Source organism: Heptranchias perlo, chromosome 27, assembly GCF_035084215.1.
Source record: "Heptranchias perlo isolate sHepPer1 chromosome 27, sHepPer1.hap1, whole genome shotgun sequence".
Lineage (NCBI taxonomy): Eukaryota > Metazoa > Chordata > Chondrichthyes > Hexanchiformes > Hexanchidae > Heptranchias > Heptranchias perlo.
The window spans coordinates 12,274,034-12,291,742 of NC_090351.1; the positions used below are offsets into that span (position 1 = coordinate 12,274,034).

The 17,709-nt window shown below is 43.7% G+C and overlaps 1 protein-coding gene across 1 annotated transcript in view; it reads left to right on the forward strand.

Moving 5' to 3' along the window:
• The window catches only part of LOC137344407 (bridge-like lipid transfer protein family member 3A), a 145,874-nt gene that overhangs the window by 86,934 nt on the left and 41,231 nt on the right, over window positions 1-17,709 (forward strand). The window contains exons 7-11 of the mRNA XM_068007342.1: window positions 347-517; window positions 4,371-4,548; window positions 6,587-6,673; window positions 9,443-9,613; window positions 14,733-14,887. Of these exons, the coding sequence (XP_067863443.1) occupies window positions 347-517; window positions 4,371-4,548; window positions 6,587-6,673; window positions 9,443-9,613; window positions 14,733-14,887 (762 nt within the window). The remainder of the gene's footprint in view (window positions 1-346; window positions 518-4,370; window positions 4,549-6,586; window positions 6,674-9,442; window positions 9,614-14,732; window positions 14,888-17,709) is intronic.

Genomic DNA, 17,709 nt, shown 5'->3' on the forward strand with positions numbered 1-17,709 from the left:
TCTTGAAAACTTCAATCAAATCATCCCTAATCTTCTAAATTCCAGGGAATACAACCCGAGTTTGTGTAATATCGCCTCGTAATTTAACCCTTAGAGTCCAGGTGGTATTCTAGTAAATCTACGCTGCATTCCCTCCAAGGCCAATATATCCTTCCAGAACTGAACAGAGTACTCCAGGTGCGGTCTAATCAGGATTTTGTATAGCTGTAACATAACTTCTACCCCCTTGCATTCTAGTCCCCTAGCATTATATTTGTATGATTACACTTGCTAATGCTAATTATATAGCATTATATTTGTATGATTGCTCTTGCTCTTGGAAAAATTAACTTTTGTTTTATACCAGGTGAAAGACTGCAATGTGGTGGGCTCAAAGCTAATGTTCCTGTTGGATGATTTGCTGTGGGTTCTAACTGATTCCCAATTGAAAGCAATGATTGAATATGCACAGTCACTCAGCGAGGCCATGGAGAATTCAGCCAAGCAGCGGAAGAGAATGGCTCCAGACACTACAGGGGTTAGTGCAAATGAGATTCAGCAGATTGATCAGTTTAATTTTACAAGTACCAACTGATGCAGGCTCTTCAGTTGCAGTAAATCCAGATTTTTTCAATATGTTGTTTTCTTTTATGGTTTAAAATTGGGTGTCAGCTTTTTTTTTTCTCTTCCGTCCCCATCAATTCTTGATTCCGTGTGTAATTTAAACAGTGTTGATGGAAGTCATTCTTTGTCTTCCAGGCTGCTTTTCCTGTTAAGGAGGTTTGATTAGGGATCCTTGTTTTGAGACTGAAACATTGTGATACACTCTTGGATTGACCATTGCCATACATGTTCCTACAGATCTGAAGGATTTGGTTTGACCTTGAGTTGGCTTCACTAAAGCTGAATTGACTTATTTATTCAGTTTGATTACTCGGTGTAAGCACAGGACAGCTGATAACTCAGTCTGGCTCTGACAATTCAACTGAAGTCATTTGTGAGCTGGTTTGAACTCTCTGGAATATAATTGTGTGTGTGACTATTTGAATAGCTTATTAAAACTGCTACTTTCATGCATGCATTTTAGAGTATCCTCGAAGTGAAATGTTAATATGGTCTCATCAAAGTGTACACCTCAAACGTGAACGAGGTTGGATTGCAATACCCAAATGCTTCAGGCTATGCTATCACTGGACCATCTGTACAGGATATTACTCTGGATAACCTGTAAATAGAACTGCAGTAAAGATGACATGTTAACGTGCCTTGTAGTGAATTGCAGAATGTGTTTCAGATGGTGTTCAGCATTGTAGCCTTTAATATTTCAGAGTTGAACTAGTCGATGAGTAATGTAACTTTTTGTAGTCAGGCTGTCAAAAATTTGGAATTGCCCAAGATCCATTCTTGGGTTCAGTGTCTGAACACTTTACTCTGGACATTGACTCTCACTGCCTAAACTCTGCTTGCACAATTATTTAACCTGGGAATGTAGCAGTAGTGACCTCTTTTGACCCAAAACCATAGTTTTAGGTCTTTTGCACGTGTACTACTTCAACCTCTCTGAAAGCAAATGGAGTGAACATTTAGTGAGACAAGACCAGCTGCGAATCGTTAGATTGCTTTATTTTACAACACTTGAAAATATGGAAAATTGATTGTAATCAAACCTCACTTATTCCACTGGCTTTTAGTTCACTTCCTGTACATAAAGAAAATACTGAACTGATCACACTATTCCACATTATTTCTCCACAACTACTGGCTATATAAAAAAAAAACTGAGCCCCAGCATTTTGGCCTTCAGCCCAAAGCAGAGCCTGACTCCAATGTCAGCTTTTATACTCACCCAAGAGTAGAATCCACCAGCCTAACATGGCAATGATCCCACTGAGTTCTTGTGAATCTAGTTGTCGCAGCAGCAATAACAACTTGCATTTATATAACGCCTTTAAAGTAGTAAAACATCCCAAGGCACTTCACAGGAGCGTTATTGAACAAAATTTGACATTGAGCCACGTAAAGAGATATTAGGACAGGTGACCAAAAGCTTGGTCAAAGTGGTAGGTTTAAAGGAGCGTCTTAAAGGAGGAGAGAAAGGCAGAAAGGTTTAGGGAAGGAATTACAGAGCAGAGTGCTTCTGCAGCTAAAGACATGACCACCAATGGCGGAACAATTAACATCGGGGATGCGCAAGAGACATGAATTGCATGAGCGCAGAAATCTCATAGGGTTGTAGGGCCGGAGATGTTTACAAGATAGGGAGGGGCGAGGCCATGGGGGGATTTGAAAACAAGGATGAGAATTTTAAAATTGAAGCGTTGCCAGACCGGGAGCCAATGTAGGTCAGCGAGCACTGGGGTGATGGGTGAACGGGACTTGGTGCAAGTTAGGATACGGGCAGTAGAGTGTGACCGATTATTGGATGCAAAACTACCTTTTGTTGTCACCCCGTCTAAATACTAGTCGACACAGTCCTCTGAATTTAATGCTCCAATTGCATTTCTTTACAATTGTCACTGAAACACAGCTTAAATTTTAACTTTTTTTAAATCTTTCTTCCCCTCTTTCACTCCCTAAAATGTTTTTGATCCGCATACCACCTGTAAATATGAGTGGCCTTCAAAGTTCATACTAATCCCACTGTTCAGCCAGCTGCTGGGGACATGTACAGAAGTGGCCAGTGGTGATTTTCCTTCTGACATGAGTGTGTGTGTGTGTGCGCGTATCCCAGACTTGAATTCGACCTCTGCTTTTGATTGACATTCCCACTTTGACTTTCTCTCGAGGGCCAGGTTTGCTAGTTTGAGCTACTGTGAGAATTTGTTTTTGGGAGCGGGGGGTAGGGGTCATGGGAAGCACATGAAGAAAATATAATTGAAGCATATCGTGTATTTGTAGGAACCCACGGTGATGAGTTTACATAGGCAAACCCTAATATAACGGCATTTATAACGGAGGAAAAAGTTGGTGTGACACAACGTGACACTAGGAAAACAACTTGTGCATACAGGAAGTGTGCATGCACCTAAATCTTTTAATGTAGACAGTTTTTTTGAGTATGTATGTGTGTATTGTGTTAAAGGAAATGTTTGACTAAGCTGTCATGATGAACCAAGTGCACTTTATTAGTAATGTATATTTTTACATACATAGAAAACATATCCCAATGTTTAAGATGTTTTGAGGTGTATTTTATGTTTTTTTTATTGAGTTGACTTGTTCAGGATCCAGACTGGTCTGATCACAACTGTGCTTGATGCCCAACGCTCAAGATAAATCAGAGCGGTGTATAGCCTAAAATCAATCAACTACGTCTCGCAGAATCTAAGGGAGTTTCCTGAAGGCGTCTGGAGTAGATTTAATCTGGAAATCTGGGTCTATAATTGATGTCTTCAAAATATGTCAAACTGAGCACCTCCAGCATATATTAGAAGTAAATGTGTGCAGGCAAACTCAGAAGGAAATTTTCACATGGCGAGGTCCCTCAAATATCAAATCAAATAAATGACCAGTTAATCTGTTTTGATGATGTTGGTTGAGGGATGAATGTTGGCCAGGACACAGGAGAACTTGCCTGCTCTTCAAATGGTACCATGGGAATTTTTTTTGATATCCACCTGAAAAGGCAAATAATGTAACCCCTCCTCTGAAAGACCCCATCTCTGACAATGCAGCACACTGTTGCACTGAATCGTGCTGGAGTCCTGAATCCACACTTTTCTGGTTGAGGCTAGACTTACCACTGAGCCAAGCTGACACTTGTTCCAGTGATACATTTTCAATGGTTAAAGTGCATTAATGTAATGGTGTGGTAAGATTTTGAGTTGACCCTCCTGTAGTTGATTACCCGTAGCTGTAATGAAGGGAGCAAAATAATCTCAGGCTTCCACACTGTGTTAAAATCTCCATTCGATGGCCAGAGCTTGTTGACATCAGAATTACGTACAAGAGATAACTGAGTTTTTCTGATGGAGTGAAGGAAAACGTCCTTTATTTCCACAGTTTTTGAAGTTCCCACAAGTTTAATTGTTGAACGTCTCAAAATTTACAATAGTTAAGTCTGAGAAATTTTCAGAACCACCATGGTTTCTACTTGCTGTTTGTGTAAATGATACTAGTAAATATGTGTTTCCCATAAGCAGCAATACACAGGACAGTAGTTAAGAAGTGGGATAATGTGTATATACATGAAAAAAATGGAGAGGGAGAAAAAATGTATTCAATGTGATCCTAGATTTCACTGGGTTTTATAATAGGTCTGACTAAAAGCAGTTGAGTCACTACCATTAGGCTGTTGTACAGCCTGACTATACTTGAGTTTCACTGGCATTTGCCTATAGCTTGACTTCACCTTTGTAAATGACCCTTGTTGTGAATGCCATCTTTTGTAGACAAGTGGACCAATGCCGACTACCCATCAGGCACGAACACAACCAGCTTCATCAAGCAGCAGTTCTAACAGCATTAGCCAGTACTTTGAAATGTACGATGTGAAAGAATCATCCTATCACAGTCTTATTTCACGCCTGGACTTGCACATTTGTGATGATGGTTTCTCAAAGGAAGAAGGTACTAGTGATGCACGATGTCTGCAACTGCTCCAAGCTTGTAATTCCGTACAATTTGTACATACGAAAGGTTATTCTGAGAATGAGTGTGAAATCATATAGCTAGTTACTGGGATTGAGGTTTGGCAGGGCAGAGCAGGTTTTCATCCAAGATTGTGAAACACTACAAGTACATCTATAGTGTTTGTTACTGTTACATAAGTGCTATGAAATTTCACATTTAGGAGGATGGGGGGTGAATGCTTAATTTTTTAAAAATCGCCTGTTTTGGCCAAAGATATTTTGCAATTCCTGACAGCTACTTTAGTCTGGCAAAGGGATATGGGGTTGTAAACAAATGTATGAGATAAAAAGGAAAAACTGCAAATGCTGGAAATACAAGGCACCTCCCAGATCCGTGCCCATCTTTCCCGCTACTCCTTATTTCAATCTCTCCAATCAGATTAACACCCGTGCCACGGCACTGAAACAGTCCTCTGCAAAGTAACACGATATCTCTGTGACCGTGCATTATCCCACTTTGACCTCTCTGTAGCCTTTGGCACAGTTCACCTCACCATCCTTCACCTCTCCTCTGTTATCCAGCTCAGTGGGACCACCCTAATTTGGTTCCACTCTTAACTATTCAATTGTAGCCCGAGCATCTCCAGCAATGGCTTTTCTTCCTGTCTCTGCAGAGATCCTTGGAGGAACTCCAGAAGTAACTATCATTGGCCCCCTCTTCTTCCTCTGCCCCTTGCCGCCATCATCCCAAGATGTGATTGACTTCCACGTGTGCACCCACAACACCCAGCTTTATCTCTCCACCACCTCTCTCGACCAATGCACTCCCTCTATGTTGCTAGCATGCTTATTTGACTTGGTCTCGAATGAGCTGCAATTTCCTCCATTTTAAACAGTTCAACACTGAAGCCATCATCGTTGACACCTGCCACAATCTCAGTGCCCTTGCCATTGATTCCATCCCCCTCGCTTCTCAGGCTGAAACAGACTGCTCACAACCTCAGCATCCCATTCGACCCCAAACTGTGCTTCTAATTCCATATCTCTTACATCATCGTTGCTGACTTCTACCTCTTGCCTCAGCCCTTACCTCAGCTCAAGTGCTGCTGAAACCTTCATCCCACACTTTTGTCATGACCAGACTCAACTATTCCCATGCTCTCCTGGCCGGTCTTCCATCCCCCACCCTCCATAAACTTCTGCTTATTCAAAACTCTGCTGCCTGTATCCTATCCCGCATGAGTCCAGTTCACCCGTTGCACATATGTTGACCTACATTGGCTCACGGTCCCCAAAAGCCTCATTTAAAATTCTCATCTTTTCTGTTTAAATTACTTGATGGCCTTGATCCTCCCATTTCTGTAACTTTGTCCAGTCTATAACCACCGCCCCCCATCCTGAGTTCTCCATTCCTCTGACTCTGGCCTCTTGTGCAACCCCCCTTCACCCCACCATCGGTGGCCATGCATTCAACTGCCTAAACACCACGCCATCACGCTCTGGAATTCTCTCCCTAAAGCCCTTCACCTCTCCACCTCGCTCTATAAGACCCTCTGTAAAATCCAGATCTGACCAAGCTTTGATTCACCCCTCGTCCATAACTCCTCCTTCGGCTCAAAATTCACTTTTTTGATTACACTTCTGTTGGACACTTTGCGACATTTTTCTTTTAAAGACACTATATACATGGAGGTGGTAGTAGCAGCTTTAAAGGTTGCAGACCGTTGGTCCAAAATGTGAGGAGCTAGGGCTCTACGTTATTAGTGGAAACTGGATATAAGGTAAGGTATTACCTATAAGGTAATGAGCAAATGTTTATAATATCTAGTAATGTCTTCAGAAATTATTTTTCTATTTTTGGATTCACAGGTCTAATGAGGGTAATCTAAAATTATTCTGCCGCCTTTTCCCCCCAGCCGCCAATAATGAGAAACGTCAGAGCTCGTGATTTTCACTACCAGCATTTAGGATACCAGAGTGTGCTGGAAAATTTTTTGAGTTCTGTCTGTAATGTGTTTCCTTAATTTTTTATGTAGGAGGATCCAAACATCGAGTAGCTGGTGGAGCTATACAGTTAACATTTAAAAATTTGAGTCTGGATTACTACCCCTTCCACTGGGCAAGTAAGTGAGTTCTGCTAACCAAAAGAACTAGACTAATAATGGAAATTGTTAGATATTTCACAATCAGCCTCTTGAGCTGGAAGCTCTTCATCCAGGAATAGTGACAGGGTATTAGGAGAAAACCTCAAAAATGGGGAGAAAAATTAAGAAACTTTGAATAAATTGGTATTGAAGTCTTGGCTTTGTTCTTCATACTGTTTAAGGTAGGAAGTGGCCAAGCTTTTTGTTTTTATGGGCGGCATGGCCACTCTAGGAGGGATGGGGCACATATAAAGCTTATATTAATATTGCCATTAGTTTGCATATATCCCAGGTTGTTGATACGAACACATTGGGCCCGATTTTACCAGGCCTGCGGGTTTCGGGAGCGTGGGTTGCCCGCGCAATCGTAGCAGGCAACACACTAATGGGATCCAATTACCTGCTCCTCCGGGCTCCGCGCTGCTGGTCTGCGCGTCGGGCGGGCTGCGCATGCGCAGTACGATCTGTCAGCTGGAGGCTCTCTAGTTAAAGGGGCAGTCCTCCACTGACGGATGCTGCAACCAATAGAACACATTACAGCATAGAGCAGCCCAGGGGGAAGGCTGCTCCCAGTTTAATGATGCCTCACCCCAGATGGGGTGAGGAGGAGGGGGAGGACAGAGCTCTTCCACCCGGCGGGCGGGAGAAAGCGGCCTGCCTCTGCCACCAAGAAGGCCTGGCTCGAGGTGGCAGAGGAGGTCACCTGCACCACCAGCATATCGCCCACCTGCATACAGTGCAGGAGGCGCTCCAATGACCGCAGTAGGTCAGCCACAGTGAGAACACGTAGTCTTTCCCCTACACTCCGTCTGCCACAACACTGCCCCCACCCCACATCTCCTTCGGCACCGCCAACACCACTCTGTCACATCACCCCTCATACCCACTCAAACCCCATCCTCATCTTACCTGCACCTACTCACCTCGCGAGTACTCACCCCGCCACTAACACGCAACCCAATCCTCATATAATCTCATGGCTCTATCCCATATGCACCCTCTCATGCATCTCCCTCACGGCCAGCCTCATTCAACCTGCCACCACCTGTGCTTCAGCCACAGGGCATGCATCACATATGTGCAGTAGGCAGCGTAAGGCAAACTTGTCGTGAGCATGAAGGGGATGCACAAGGGTGTTTGAGGGTTTGTCATGGGTGTTACCTATATTGAATTTCAGAACAACTCACATCACACATTATATTGGCACCACTACTGCCATGTCTCCGCGAATCCTGTCTGTTTTGTGCAATAATGCCCGCTCCTGGGTATCACTATGAGGACCCACCACTGATGCCACCCATTGTGGCACTGCAGAGTAGGTGCAGGTGTATTTGCAGGGCTCTTCCGCGCAGACGACTGAGAGACATCGGCGGTGTACCCGGCTGCACCCTGGAAGGATGCGGTGGAGAAGTTGTGGAGGGCAGTGGTGACTTTGGCAGCGACAGGTAAGCAGATGGTGCTGGGGCCAGCCAGGAGCAGCTCGGCATGAAAGAGGCTGCAGATGTCCACGACGACATGTCGAGTGAATCTGCGCCTCCATGTGCACTGCTGCTCAGAGAGGTCCGGGGAGCTGCGCCTCGGTCTGTGGACCCTGTGGCGAGGGTAGTGCCCTCTGCGACGCGTCTCTCTCTGCGGTAGCCCTCCCTCCTGCTGTACAGGTGGATGTGTCACAGCACTCTGTTGTGGAGCTCCACGTATCAGAGGTGGATGGTGAGGCTGGTGATGCTGTTCGCCCTCCGAGGAGGTCATGACTGCAGCTACGGCGGCCCCCATCCGCAATATGTACATCTGAGGGGGTCCGCAAGGTAGGCACATGTCTCCGGACCCCGGGGTGAGTGTGCAGGTTGGTGACTGACCGTCAGGAGGGGGGTGGTGGAGGCCACACTTTGTCCCAAGTGACAGAGCGGCCTCCTGCAATGGGTGAGGGTCTTTCCCCCCCCCCCCCCCCCCCCCTGTCAAATGGACCTTTGCAGCTGCCACAGGCTGATGGCTGCAACACGTCCAGTTCAACTAGGACTGTTTCCCCCAATGTGTGAAACAGTCCCATGTTTCTCCAAAATCACACACAGTCCCTTAATCAGGTCAGTTAATGACCTGAACAAGCAAAATAAATACACTCAAGTGGCATCCCGCTGGCTTTAATTGCCTGCGGGATTCCCACCAGCGGGGGCTACGCACGCACCCCCGCACGTCATCGGGGAACCCGGAAGTGGGCGGGATCGTGGCGCGATCCGGTCACGTGCCTGGATATCGGGATTTTCGGGGCCCCCCCCACTGGCAACGCGCACGAAACCCGCCGGTAAAATCGAGCCCATCATCTTGTTCTGATGTAGCATTTATCCACCAGTGAGTCAACCACGCTAAGGTCATACCTTCCCAAGCCCTCAGACCGAAAAAATTAGAACTGGACAAACCAGACAATGAGAAATATTAGCGCGCATACAACCGAGTTGCCTCGGCTTTGAGGACCAGATTGCCAGAGCCAAGTGGCCCACATATGGCCCTTCGGCTCAGTTTGGCCACCCACGGTTCAAGGAGTTTCAGTATCAAAGCTGGTTTAGTTACAGCACTGATTGTAGATGGGGTTTCCAGCGATGGTCAGCTTCTTTACTGCAGTTGATGGCAGTCCAAGATGATGCCATGGGATTAGGTTGTGATATGTTGGGAGCTGCCCAAAGAGCTTTAGACTTCATCTCTTCTGTATTAAGTATCGTTAATTAATGAAGCTCTGCATGACTGTTCTTGCAGATGATAGCTGCAAACACTGGGTTAGACACTGTGAAGCAATGGAAGCCAGAACACGCTGGGCCCAAGACCTGCTGCAAGAGTTTCAGTCCAAAGTACAAACAATAATAGATCATCATGAGGCCACAACAATTGTAAAATCTCCAACAAAAGAATCTCCTGGTAAAAGAAAAGGTGTGTGTTTGTGCAACTAGATTTCTTAATGGGGCTTCCAAAATGGGCTGAACTAAGTTTTCTGGATGAAAAATGTTGTATCCTAAACATGCAAAATATACAAAAGCAAAGATTAGCATAGAAGTTCTGAAACATACTTTTTCAGGTTTTATAAATCCACATTGCTTTCCTCTACGATTTATTAGCGAGGGGAGGGGTGTAGAGAAATCTAAGGTTTTGATCTGGGTTTCAAAGCCCCATTTTAGTCCTATGATATCTCCCTCTCAGTGCCTACTCCTCATGGCTTACCTGACCACTTTTTTGACTCTCATGATTCCACGGAAAAGTGGGTTCAAATTTAGTGAAAACAAAACATGCTCCCCACACAGTATAGGTGCAAGTTGAACTAAGAAAATATTTATGCAAATCTACAAGTGTGTTCAGCAACCTTATCCAGAAACTGGAAGTTTAAAGATTGTTTAGTGGATGAGAGCTCATTTCTTTTCAGTGCTATATGAAATTTTTTAATAGGTTATTTTATGCATACATTATCATGAAACAGTCATAAGCTGTTTTAGGGTGCTGAGCATTCTAATCAAAAATGACTTTGTTGCTGACCATAATATGTACAAGTTATAATTATTTTTTCCAGGATATTATTCTGATGTATTTGTTTATTTTCTAATAAAATAAGCAAATACATCAGAATAATTATTATTATTCTGTGTTTTACATACCACACTGTATTCTTTCCATAATAAGATTCTGAAGTAAGTAACAATGCAATGGTTATCGAATTTCACTTCGAGGCAAAACGGATAATGAGGTCCCTTCTCTGAATCTTTCTAATTCAAATTTTTCTTCCTTGCTGGATTTTGAGGCATCATTTTCCCTCCTTCCTGTAGCCTGTAAGATAGAACTTTATTGTGCATGGGCTGCCTAATGGCTGCAACCAGGCTGATCCTTGACCAGTCAATAGAATTGTCATTTGAGTGAGAGTGAATCTGATGCTGTGTTTGTTTCTTAGTCTGTAACATCTGTTTGCTGTTCTCATCTTTCAGAAGTTGATGGTTGATATTTGAGTATTTAAATTGCTACATCTAAAGGAGATATAGACTTGTAAAATCCATATCTAAGATGCATTTCCTACTGATTGCACAAAAGGATTCCACAATTCAGTTTCATTCCATTGTACCCAGCTTTGTGCTCATCACTAAATAGGAAATGTGGAAAAAAAAACCTCCACTTCAGCACCATTCATCTTTACTTGATGAACGGTATAAATTAAGGTAATTGAGTAACCTGTGAATAATAAGTTACATTTCAAACTGATCATAGTATGTCTTTCACTGTTGCATATTGAATACAAGATTGGCAACTGAACAATTGAGTTGCACAAATATCAAGAGGGAATTTGCATTGCAAACTGGATTTCAAATCATGCTTTAGTTGTATCTTGGTGATTAAAGTTATGGAGGAAGCTGAAATGCATATTAGAAGTACTCTTAGCATTTTTGTAATTTTTTTTTTTGAAGTGCAGTGATTATGTAAATAACCACAGCAACCATTCTGTGCCAGCAAGGTCCCACAAATAAGATAACCGGTGAAGTCTGTTTTTAGCGAGTATTGGTTGAAGAAGCAATTTTATCCAGAAGACTGAGTGAATTCCCTGCTCTTCTGTGAATGATGCCTTGGGACTGTCAATATCCACGCGCAGCACTGGAACAGGCAGACAGGACTACAGTTTAATGTCTCCTCTGATGGACACCACCTCTGGTGCAGTACTCCTTCGGGTCTACACTGGAGTTAGTTTAGATGATGTACTTAAGCTGTAGTGTGGGGCTTGAACCAATAACCTGACCTAAAGGCAAAAGTTGTACCAAGTTAGGTTGGTACCAGGGAAGAGTATATAGTACATAAAAACTGCATTACAAGATGGGATTTCATCTAGATGGCAAATTGCAAGTACTCTTGTACATTATCACAGTAGTTGTGAAATTGTGGAGTCCTGGGCTCCCAGTCTTTGTAATTTGAACTCTCCATTCTGCTGTTTTGCCAGTTCTTGTCTGGGTTACGAGATTTACCACTGTGTTCCTTTTACGCAGAAATACTTGGAGAATTTGCACTGAGTAGCAGTAACAAGTCAGAGCTTTCAAATGGCTTAATACATGTTCTAATGGCCCTTCTAGGAAGTGATGGCTAATTTTGTATTTGAACTTTTCCATACAAAGAAGAGAATTACAGGCTATACCACTGGCTGAAAGGGAGCTGTACAGGTACAAACTGTATGTGAACTGATGTTGCTGGCATTCTAGTTTTTGGGTTGATTAAAACAGGTTGAGGTGCAGGTGCTACTAGGTCCCATATGTTTCATAAATGTTAAATCTAAGATGTGACAAGAATCTTGTGTGGTGCTGCTAGATCCCGATGTTACAGACTGACAACCCAGCCATAGTTCTCAAAAGCTGCAGAAGATTGATTCTTATTCAGTAAATTGGTCTGCAAGACTCTGAACTGTGTTGAGTTCAGGGGCAAGAGGTGGAATTTATTTCTTGGATAAATGAGGCTACAGAAAAAAATAACTTCCGTTTATACACCACCTACTCCGAATTCAAAGACATCTAATTCAAATGCTCTGATTCAAATTCTTTAAGCATTAAATTCCTACTTTCCTGTTATTAGATTGCTTATTTCAATTGACTGAATAATTCAATTTTTTTTTAAAGCATTAAACAACTTAAAATTATCCAGCGTAGTCTGTAGTGCCTTTCATGTTCTCGGGACCTCCTGAAGCATTTCACAATGAATCACTGTTATGTCGGAGAACGTCGCAGCCAATTTATGCATAACATTGCCCCACAAACAGCAAATTACATAAATGATGAATTAATCTGTTTGGATTATGGGAGGATGAATATTAGCCAGGATACTGGGAGAATGCCATTAAAATAGTGTCATAAGATCTTTTGCGACTAATTGAACAGGCCAGGATACTGAATAAAAGCCCCAGCTTAATGCCTCATCTGAAAGTCACCATCTTCAACAATTCAGCACTCCCTTAATACTGCACTTGATGTCAGTCTTCAGTATTTGATCTGAGAAGATGTATCTTCAATGTCTATGAAAGCTGCTAACTGACAATTGGGCTGAAGCTATTCTGTAAATTTTCAGTCTTTTGTCAATTCCTATAGATGTCATTTCCAGTGTTTGACTGACGTGAGCTCGTGTTACCAAAGCAAGGAACTGAGCTTTTTTTGTAACTGAACAAAGCTTAATACCTTTGCAGAGGAAAGGTAAATAAACATTCAGTCTGAACATTGTTACTGATAATTTTGTTTTCTGTGCTGTCCAGTTCTATTTCTGCCTGCAGTTATGTGATTGTATCTTTTTCAGATAGGACAATAACCACTTTTAGAGGGTGATATCAGTGAAACAAACATCTGTTCATCGTGACCCAGGGTTTGCATTCTCAGAGGAAGTCACTTATCCATGTAGGCCGCAAGAGGCCGGATTCTCAGTGAGGCAAGGAGGCCATAACTTAAGAGGCTCTAGAATTGTGGGTTAATGGGTTTGACTTTGTGCTGGAAAATTGACCTTGAGATTGGAAGTGTCACGGGTCTGAAATCAAATTGGCAACCAAACAAGTTTTTATTACTACTGTTGCAACAGCTTCTTGCTTGCTCTGGTTTTCATAAACTTTGGCACATTTAACAAGAAGTTTGTGAAACCCCTGGATCTCGCTATTGTATAATTGCTCTCACTCCTCTCTAAGATGTGTAGATTCCATACAGGAGTGACCAGCACTGCTGTGCCTGAAAATATCTAAGGCAGACCCAAAACTTGTAACAATTGTATTAATGTCCAACTTTGAGTTAGTGTGACACTAATGCCACTTCTTTAAAATTCGGATGAACATCTGATAGTTGAGTCAAATAATGGATGGTCTATGGAGGACCAAGGCAGCTTGTAGTAATGTTTATTGTATTTTCTGGGATAGTTTAGGAGACCTTTGTTATAAGAGTTCCTTAGAAATACACATCAATTCTGTTGTTCAGTAGGTTGGATGTTATGTGCTTTTCTGGGTTTTATGTTTCTTTTTGTGGTTTGGCCATTTTTGCAGTAACCCAGAAATTAAAACCATGTCTTGAAAGAATTCTCCAGACTCAGTCTGGGAGAATACTCATTTTGTTTTTCAGACTGAGCTAGCTCCTTTAGTAATTTGATTCATATTGACTAAAGGGGGATTTTCCACCTCCTGAGAAAAGGAGAAAAACTAGATAATTGCCTGTATTTAGGATTTACTAGGGTTATTAGGGGGTGCTGTAGGAAATACTGTATTGGATCTAGGTCAATGCTACAAGTATCGATGTTACTCGGCATGGGGAAGGAAGGTGTAATATCTTGTATTGCTTAAAACCCACCTTGCCAGTTGGATTAGTTTTGAGTCAGATTGTTCTGCTTTGATCCCACCAGCACTCATCCAAGGTTCCAGGATTCCTCTTGTGCAGGTTGGGTGGGTTGCAGTATAGAGTTTCTTAATCTGTCCCAGCTGCTCACCGCTATCCAGCAACCCTTACTGGAAATACATGAGTGGACATCAGGTGAAAACATGCTACGGCCTGGTGTCTGCATTTGAACTGCTTGCCGGCATTCCGTATAGATGTATAACTATTCGCCACTTTTACGAGTTTCCAGAGGGCCTGTTGAACTGAACCCTGCAAAGGAGTCCATGGCATCAGGTGAGGGGAAGGCTAGAAAACTGATTGAAAACTGATTGAAAAGGGATGGAATGTGCCTGAAATATATAAGAAAAATGACAGTGAGGTAAGTGCCTTATTCAGCACCTGGTTTTCAATAGCTGATCTCCAAAGCCCATGGACACTTTGCCTGAAGTATTGTGCATTACATCTTAAATCTTGGTCGTGCAGCAGAATAATACACAAGGTACCATTCACGTGAAACTTGTACACAGGACAGCTTTGATAGTGGGCCTCCATGAAATATAGAAATTTGTAACTTGGCATAAAGCCATTGGCGAGCATCTTGTTTACAGAAGATGCTTCAAAGCAGCGACTTTGTGCTTTGTTCAGCACTGGGAGAGTACCGGTTATTGAAATTTTCACTCTTGTTTTCTTTGCAGTGGGGTCACCGACTCGGAAAGTAAGTGGCGCTGGCAAAAGACGTGCAAGTGATCAGTCGGCAACTGCTATCTCACCTGATTCTCGGCAGCCACTCTGGAGCAGGCTGCGTTCCAGCTGTGTGGTCGTCCGTGTTGATGACTTGGATGTTTATCAGGTAGGGAGGTGGTATTGGACATTCATTCTCGGTGTACAATGCTGCTGGTTCTTCACAGCTTTTGTTGGTTGAATATGCTTGGGCTTCGCAACATAAATCTTTCCAATTAAGAAAACATTTCCTTCAGTTACCAAGCTTCTGGTAGTAGAAAAAATCTTAACTTTTAATAGCCTTGTCACGGTGTCATGAAGACCTAACATTCTGGATGTGACTTTCACTGAAGAGCCATTAGTCTGAAGCATACTTCTTGAACCGAGCTGCCAACTTGGAGCCAACAGTGATTGTAAAATTCAGTACCAACCCAGCACATAGTTGCCAAGCTGGTTGACCTGTTTGATGCCCTCTACTTTTTTTTATTATTCGTTCATGGGATGTGGGCGTCACTGGCGAGGCCGGCATTTATTGCCCATCCCTAATTGCCCTTGAGAAGGTGGTGGTGAGCCACCTTCTTGAACCGCTGCAGTCCGTGTGGTGAAGGTTCTCCCACAGTGCTGTTAGGAAGGGAGTTCCAGGATTTTGACCCAGCGACGATGAAGGAACGGCGATATATTTCCAAGTCAGGAAGGTGTGTGACTTGGAGGGGAACGTGCAGGTGGTGGTGTTCCCATGGACCTGCTGCTCTTGTCCTTCGAGGTGGTAGAGGTCACGGGTTTGGGAAGAGCTGTCGAAGAAGCCTTGGCGAGTTGCTGCAGTGCATCCTGCGGATGGTACACACTTTAGCCACGGTGCGCCGGTGGTGAAGGGAGTGAATGTTTAGGGTGGTGGATGGGGTGCCAATCAAGCAGGCTGCTTTGTCCTGGATGGTGTCGAGCTTTGAGTGTTGTTGGAGCTGCACTCATCCAGACAAGTGGAGAGTATTCCATCACACTCCTGACTTGTGCCTTGTCGATTGTGGAAAGGCTTTGGCGAGTCAGGAGGTGAGTCACTCGCCACAGAATACCCAGCCTCTGACCTGCTCTTGTAGCCACAGTATTTATATGGCTGGTCCAGTTAAGTTTCTGGTCAATGGTGACTCCCAGGATGTTGATGGTGGGGGATTCGGTGATGGTAATACCATTGAATGTCAAGGGGAGGTGGTTAGACTCTCTTTTGTTGGAGATGGTCATTGCCTGGCACTTGTCTTGCGCAAATGTTACTTGCCACTTATCAGCCCAAGCCTGGATGTTGTCCAGGTCTTGCTGCATGTGGGCTCGGACTACTTCATTATCTGAGGGGTTGCGAATGGAACTGAACACTGTGCAATCATCAGCGATCATCCCCATTTCTGACCTTATGATGGAGGAATGGTCATTGATGAAGCAGCTGAAGATGGTTGGGCCTAGGACACTGCCCTGAGGAACTGCTGCAGCAATGCCCTGGGGCTGAGATGATTGGCCTCCAACAACCACTACCATCTTCCTTTGCGCTAGGTATGACTCCAGCCACTGGAGAGTTTTCCCCCTGATTCCCATTGACTTCAATTTTCCTAGGGCTCCTTGATGCCACACTCGGTCAAATGCTGCCTTGATCTCAAGGGCAGTCACTCTCATCTCACCTCTGGAATTCAGCTCTTTTGTCCATGTTTGGACCAAGGCTGTAATGAGGTCTGGAGCAGAGTGGTCCTGGCGGAACCCAAACTGAGCATCGGTGAGCAGGTTATTGGTGAGTAAGTGCCACTTGATAGCCCTGTCGACGACACCTTCCATCACTTTGTTGCTGATTGAGAGTAGACTGATGGGGCGGTAATTGGCCGGATTGGATTTGTCCTGCATTTTGTGGACAGGACGTACCTGGGCAATTTTCCACATTGTTGGGTAGATGCCAGTGTTGTAGCTGTACTGGAACAGCTTGGCTAGAGGCACGGCTAGTTCTGGAGCACAAGTCTTCAGCACTACAGTCGGGATGTTGTCGGGGCCCATAGCATTTGCTGTATCCAGTGCACTCGGCCGTTTCTTGATATCATGTGGAGTGAATCGAATTGGCTGAAGACTGGCTTCTGTGATGGTGGGAATATCGGGAGGCGGCCGAGATGGATCGTCTACTTGGCACTTCTGGCTGAAGACGGTTGCAAACGCTTCAGCCGTTTTTGCACTCACATGCTGGACTCCGCCATCGTTGAGGATGGGCATGTTTACAGAGCCTCCTCCTCCCGTTAGTTGTTTAATTGTCCACCACCATTCACGACTGGATGTGGCAGGACTGCAGAGCTTTGATCTGATCTCACTTCAAAACCAGCAGTGAACAAGTACGTAAAGTGGCACACAAATTGCTGTCCTTTTGGTGTAAACTTTGTTTTCTACCTTCCATTATGGGGTAGTGTTTCCACCAAGTAACGCAGACAAAATTGAGAAGTTGCCATATTGGGAACCTTGGGTGCAGCCTAACATGGTGAGTTGATAAGTTAATGTGTTGTGGCACTGTGCCCTGGTTAGTTTATATTTAACTGATTATCAGTGTAGCCCTTGAGATTCTTTCTTTATACTACAGCTATGTTCCAGGCTAGGAATGCTTCCTAATATTTTTCCTAACATAACTTTGAAGTGAAATGATAGGTTCAATAAATGAAACCTACAGTTACAGCAAATTGCATTTCTTGAGGGTGCAGGGGGAAAACCTCCAGCATTAGATGCTGTACTGTCACTGTCATCTTCCACATTATTACCACACCTGATGTCTTTGGAGTAATATAAACCTTTTAACTCTTCCAGCATTTGACTGAGAAAAGCATGTACAATTTCTCCATATAATGTATTTTGATTCGTTGTCCCCTCGAGCTTCAGTATAGAATGCTTCTGGCCATAACATTTGCTGCCACTTGCAAATTCATGGTAGCCTAAAGTAAA